General features: G+C 42.9%; 1 protein-coding gene across 2 annotated transcripts; it reads right to left on the bottom strand.

The window, feature by feature from the left end:
* Positions 1 to 1,547: 1,547 nt before the first annotated feature.
* cbln12 (cerebellin 12) lies at positions 1,548 to 4,639 on the bottom strand. 2 transcript variants are annotated; one of them, XM_076973506.1, is made up of 4 exons: positions 4,516 to 4,639; positions 2,948 to 3,473; positions 2,744 to 2,863; positions 1,548 to 2,408 (listed from the first exon to the last, which is right to left on the bottom strand). In XM_076973506.1, the coding sequence occupies exons 2-4, from the start codon at positions 3,236 to 3,238 to the stop codon at positions 2,211 to 2,213; spliced, it is 609 nt and encodes a 202-aa protein (XP_076829621.1). In that variant the 5' UTR covers positions 3,239 to 3,473; positions 4,516 to 4,639; the 3' UTR covers positions 1,548 to 2,210. The 2 variants fall into 2 exon arrangements, with proteins under 2 accessions (XP_076829621.1, XP_076829620.1); XM_076973505.1 differs by having other exon boundaries at positions 2,948 to 3,544.
* Positions 4,640 to 6,658: the final 2,019 nt, after the last annotated feature.

Consider the following 6,658-nt stretch of genomic DNA (forward strand, 5'->3'; position numbering starts at 1 on the left):
TTACTAGTTCGCTCTGGCACCAACCACCGCGATATAATACTTATCTTGTGTCCATTTTACATCCTCCCGGTAACAATTTACGTTCGCTAACCCCCCGTCAACAACTTAAACTCGCCAAACAGCTTTTTCTTTTTTTTTTTTTTTTTTTGGGGGGGGGGGGGGGGTGGTACGTGGAGGTTTTTCGTTTGACAGTTGGTGGTACTTTGTGTAAAAAGTTTGAGAACCACTGTTCTAAAGGATCCCTGTGTAGTGTAATTATTATTCTTTTTTTTCGTAGTCAGATTTAAAAGCATTTGGATAGAAAGAGTTGCAAAAAAGAAAGATATTTGTATTGTTTTTTTGTGTACACATTTGTCTGGTTTACTTAGTCTATAGTGTTATGAAGAGTTTATAGCGCGTAATAGTGTTCGTACTGTGTGGTCGCAGGTTTCTGTGTTTATGTACACCGACTGTTTGCACTGTTGAGTCCGTGTGGTAATGTGACACCGTCCTGTGGAGCGACTATATTTTGTTTCTCATTTAACATGTCCGTGGTGAGAAGGAATGACTTTAAATGCTTGCTCAAACGGTAATCTATTACGTAATCTAGTGAGCTTGAGCAGACCCGGAGACTAGTGCAGGAATAATTCAAGAGGAGCTTTATTATACATGCATTTATATCAAACCTCTGTGTGTGTGTGTGTGTGTGTGTGTGTGTGTGTGTGTGTGTGTGTGTGAGAGAGAGAGAGAGAGAGAGAGACTTATGTTTTTGTGAATCATTGATGTAAATAGCCTATTCTCCATCGTTTACTTTCACCACTCTCGTTCGGACTCTCCTTCAATGTCTCTCATCAACAAACCGGACCAAACCACAGGCAGCGTGCTACAAACCCCTCAGCCCGAGTACGTACTCTCACGGACAAGGCCGCAAAGCTGTTTCGGCTGAGCCACGTCGTTTTTTCCGGTAAAATAACAACTAAAACGTCCCCATCCGCTCGCCCAACTCCCTCCGTCGTAATTTCTGGGTACTAAATTTACCTCCGAATGTGGCTTACTTACTATAGAATGTTCATAGCTTTATTATACATGCATTGACATAGTTTAAATTAGACGTGTGTGTGTGTGTGTGTGTGTGTGTGTGTGTGTGTGTGTGTGTGTGTGAAAACGAAAGAGAGAAAAGAAGGCATAATGGTACACAAGGTGTATGTTCACAAGTGTGGTTCTGGACCAGTTCAGCGTAAGAGAGCGGCAGCGACAACAAACCCCCCGCTGGGTCCATAGGAGGCCAGCACAGGCGCGAGCGCCTCGTTGCCAGAAGCTCCATCTGCCTGCTCTCGACCGGTGGCACTCCGAGTTGTATCTGTTTTTTCCACTGCCGATGTCTGTTCAGTCATGCTAACTCTGATTCAGAGAGCTATATTTACAGACAGGCATTGTACTGTTCACTGTCCTCTATTGTAAAAGCTTGTCTAAGTAAAACGGGCATGTGAGGTGCACAGCTGCATGTACTAATGGACGCTCAGATGGGCATTTTATGACATCTCTAATGAAATGCAAAAAAAAAGAAATTAATTTAATTTTCAGTTTCATTTAATAATTTTGTTAAATACAAATGTAATACATTTGTCTCAAAAGGCAGGCCACAGGGGAAGAATAGTGCAGAAGAATAGATACACAACTTTGAAAGTGGGATGAATGCTTGTAAGCTCATGTCAGGATTGTTGGGAATATTTCCAAGCTTTTTTTAGAAGCCAAATATGCGAGTGCAGAGGAAATGGGCATATGTTTTGAACATTTTAGCAAAGTGCCATCAGTGACATCATGTGAGTCTTATGACTCGAAAATAAAAGCTTAGTTCATATTAAACTACACATTAGTTCACCCTCTGTGGAACATTTAAAAACACACATTCAAATGAATTATCTATTTAATCTTTATTTATCTTATTTAATATTTACATTTCTTATTTATTTAAACTTTAACTCTTTTGTTTAAATTAAATTAGATTCTATACTCTGCATCACAGATCTTCTCAGATAAATTCTTTGGCCTGGTTTTCCAGACAAATATTTAAATTATTTATGGAAAGATTACATGTCAAAGGGGATTCTCTTTGGAAGATCCTTTTCAGTTAGAACATCTTCTCTTTGTCTGTAAAACCAGAACCCCCCAGAACCCCTCAGAACCCCCCACCCATCCACCCATGCAGACCATCCCTCCAGGTTGGCTGACTATAAGGGGAAGACAAGGAACCCAGAGAAGGTGGAGTACTTCCATCCACCCATCAGGTTGCCCCGCTCCAGTTTCAGATAGGCCTTATCTCCCCTCTCCATGATCACTAAGCCGGCGTTAGTAGCAGCCTCTCGAGTTACATCCTGGTCCCCAGCAAAGGCAGAAATCATTGGCCATCCATTGAGCATCAAACTCACCTAGAGCAGACAAACATTGGGAAGAAGCAACAGATTTTCTTAATTTAATGCATATATATGTTATATATATATACATAATATGTCGTATACATATACAGACATATACAGTATATAAGATGTACTGTAAGATATACTGTATATATGTGTGTGTGACAGAGAGAGAAATTGTAGTTATGTGCACAATTAAGCACTTTGCTTGCACAGCTGATGAAGGACCTCTGTATTGTTTCTCTGGAAACTACAGTTTGCACTACAGTACTACAGTTACTTACCTCGAAACTTCTTCAGATATATTTATATTATATTATATTATATTATATTATATGAGGATGTACCTGTATAGTTTGCCTGTTGTAAGCCTTCACCACATGAAAGTTGAAACTGTACACCCCCCTCCTTGGGGCTAAGAAAACACTGCTTTCCTGGTCAAAATGGCCACCTACGTTCACCAAGATCTGTAGAGAAAATCAGCCTGTAATACAAATACAATATACAATACAAAAAAATGGGGGGACAGTTCTGCTGATTTTTTTGCTTACCTGGTCAAAGTAGATGATCATGGTGCGATTGCTCATGTCTGTGGGTTCATGGTTAGTTTGACGAGTGGCAGAGAAGGCCACGCGGCCGGTGCCGGAGCGCACGGACATGCCCAACGCATTATTCGCCGGTTCTGAAGATGGTGTGGAGTCACACACCACTAGACATTTCCCCTCCAGAACTATGGGTTCGGTGTCATTCTGGCCCTTGGCCACTAGAGGGCCCCACAGCAGAACCAGCCCTAGGAGCAGAGCGGAAACTCCAGCTGGTACCCAACCTAACGTTGCTGGCATGCTCTCTGTTGATGAAGGTATCTTGAATGGTGCGTCAAGATGACTAGGTTAAACAATTTGCCAGATATGCTGGCTTTCAACTACCAAGAGTCAGAAGGATTAAGGGGCAAAAATGAGACAAGTCACAACAAAATCCCCTTTTGTGTCTGTCCTTCTCTGTGACTTAACCTTTCTCTTCAAAAGCGTCGGCCGGCAGGGTCACTACTGTGACTTTCTTCGTGGCTTGTTACAATATCTGCGGAAGATCAAAGACAAAGACATCTAGAGGTGTCTTAAAACCGAAATGAAAATCCATCCTCATCTGATCTGTGAAGAGGAAGGAAGAGGAGACTGAGATTAGAGGGAGGCCTTGGCCAGCAGGTGCACTGCCTTCTCAACCAGCAGGTAGCGTTCTGAGCGGGAGGAGGAGGGGGAGGAGATCGAGGCCATCGTCAGGTACCATGTTGGATCACTGTCAGCAGAGGCAAGCAGGATCCAGGAGGAACAAGTACCAGGGAGAGAAAAAGGAACGACTCCGCTGAGAGACCATCTGTCTTTCACACGCTCTCTCTGCCTCCTGATGTTCCACAACACACAGCCCACTCCATCCTCTCACCCACCCACACGGAGCAGGCATACTCCATCCCCTCTCCTCCACCATACTGTTTGAACCGCGTCCCTCCGGTTTCTTGGCACCCTGTTTAACGGCATTTCTAATGTGCAAAAGAATAGGCTGTGACATATACCGTACGTCTCTACATAAGGACAGATGAAGGTTAAGCAGTGATTTTGGGGTTTTTTTTGTTGTTGTTTCCAGAGATGACGCAATAATTCCATTTCATGTGGTTATTACGTGATGCCAATATTGTTAACAATGATGTCGTGCACTAGCAGGTGCCAAACAAGCTGTTAACATTGTCTGAACACTTTACCAATCGGCAAGCATACTTTAATATAGTTATTGCTTTAGTTAATACTTGAGCTTCTAATTTTAAAGCAACCAAGTATAAGGGCCGTCCACTACAAAATGTGCAAAATGACCGTATAACACTATTCCAACAACATTAATGTTATTTTTAACATTCTTTTTTTAACAGTTATTTTTAACAGTGGTAACGCCACTCACATCTTACAACTTAAGACTTCATGGTGACCTTGAGCTCTGGAAAGACGCTTTACAAATACAATATGTCGTTAACACACCTCATGGTTGTGTGTATCGCGTTTGATTAAGACCTGAGTAAGTCATAAAAATAGAACACAGGTCATAGCTTAATAAGAAAAAGAGGAAAAAGCACCTGTTTGATGTAGCGACACGTCCTCTGGAGTCCGAGGTAAGGCAGGAGAGACTGGAGAAATTAGAAAAGCTCTGTGGCTCCTGTCTTTGATACTTATCCTGTGTGCCAAAGACCCTCCCTAAAGTACATCTCTTTTTCCCTCTCTCTCTCTCTCTCTCTCTCTCTCTCTCTCTCTCTCTCTCTCTCTCTCACTCTCTCTCTCCCTGTCTCACACACACACACACACGCACACACACACACACACACACACACACACACACACACACACACACACACACACACACACACATCGTTGGCTACTACAAGATATGTTCTCCATATCTTCAGTTTAATGCCAGTAATTTGCCAATGTCTGCAGACGTGAGTGAGGATGAAATCATAAAAGTTTAAGATGATAAATGATAAGACTGTACGATTCCACCAAGAATTAGGAATTCTGTTTCGCAACCTTTTTGCATCCAGAATAGCATGACTTTTTGGTGGGCTTAAATTTAAAGAGATCTCGAGATCATTTCAGGGGATAAGATCCCAGAATGAGTCTTAAGCTCCTCACAGCGGTGTGGAGTTGGGTTGGAGTGGATCTCCTTTGTGAATGAAAAATATCTTCACACACACTGACATACATACTGACATCTGACTGACATTGAAAAAGCTAATTACAATACCAGGAAGCTTAAACTAATAAACAGAAACATCAGTACAAGAGAAGTGTGGGTTAAGCTGCCTGGTTCTCAGGGTGAGAGTGGAAGTCAGATGTGATTCAGCTCTTGAGAACAAGCTGAGGAATTTAGCTGCATCGGTCATAAGTAATCTCTGGTTCTCAGATTTCTTCAGAACGGTGGAGAGTTGAAGATGGGGACACATTCCCTAAGATGGGGACACATCCTCTAAGATGGGGACACATCCCCTAAGATGGGGACACATCCTCTAAGATGGGGACACATTCCCTAAGATGGGGACACATCCCCTAAGATGGGGACACATCCTCTAAGATGGGGACACATCCTCTAAGGTGGGGACACATCCTCTAAGATGGGGACACATCCCCTAAGATGGGGACACATTCTCTAAGATGGGGACACATTCCCTAAGATGGGGACACATCCTCTAAGGTGGGGACACATCCCCTAAGATGGGGACACATTCCCTAAGATGGGGACACATCCTCTAAGGTGGGGACACATCCCCTAAGATGGGGACACATCCCCTAAGATGGGGACACATCCTCTAAGGTGGGGACACATCCCCTAAGATGGGGACACATCCCCTAAGATGGGGACACATCCTCTAAGGTGGGGACACATCCCCTAAGATGGGGACACATCCTCTAAGATGGGGACACATCCCCTAATATGGGGACACATCCTCTAAGATGGGGACACATCCTCTAAGATGGGGACACATCCCCTAAGATGGGGACACATCCTCTAAGGTGGGGACACATCCCCAGCATCTGCTGGAGATGGACAAGGAAGCATATTGATCTTTCTGAATTTTTACTGATCGGTCCTGGTCATTTATTCTGACTTCTTTACCGATCAACCAATATGGCAACTTTCATGCTACAAATGGCCAAGTAATGGTTGCAAAATGTCAACACTGTGAGACGGCGCTTTATCATGTCACAGGGGGAAAATGTCCAACAGTTTTGAAGTGTCTTGGCTTGCTGAATGTCCTGACTGAAGCTGTAAGGTGGTCTGTAAGGTCTTCTGTAAGAACACAGAAGACACAGCATTGTTGTTACGTATTCACAGATTGTTTTGTTGTGTTGAAAACAAGGTTCTGAACTCAGATCAGCCACACTGCTCGGTGCCAGGTTAGTAGTCCAGTTGGGGTATGCAATGACATGAAACACGAGATGTTCAACAGCTGATTCATTAATCAATTAGTCTTAACACTGCAATTTTTCAGCTAATTACCACCTTAGTATGTAATATTATACATGTATTATATATTCCTGAGAATTAACCCATTGGTTACTGACAACATCCCTTAAAGATTGATGGGCAGAGTTGGACCACTAACTGCAAGAGAGATAAACACGCATGTGACAGATTATGACCACTAGGTGGCATAGTTAATGGTACTTTCTAATTCCCACCCACTATACACTATTCTTTTTTAAAATTGTGCTGTTAGGCTG

The sequence above is a fragment of the Brachyhypopomus gauderio genome, chromosome 14 (assembly GCF_052324685.1).
Source record: "Brachyhypopomus gauderio isolate BG-103 chromosome 14, BGAUD_0.2, whole genome shotgun sequence".
Classification (NCBI taxonomy): Eukaryota; Metazoa; Chordata; class Actinopteri; order Gymnotiformes; family Hypopomidae; genus Brachyhypopomus; species Brachyhypopomus gauderio.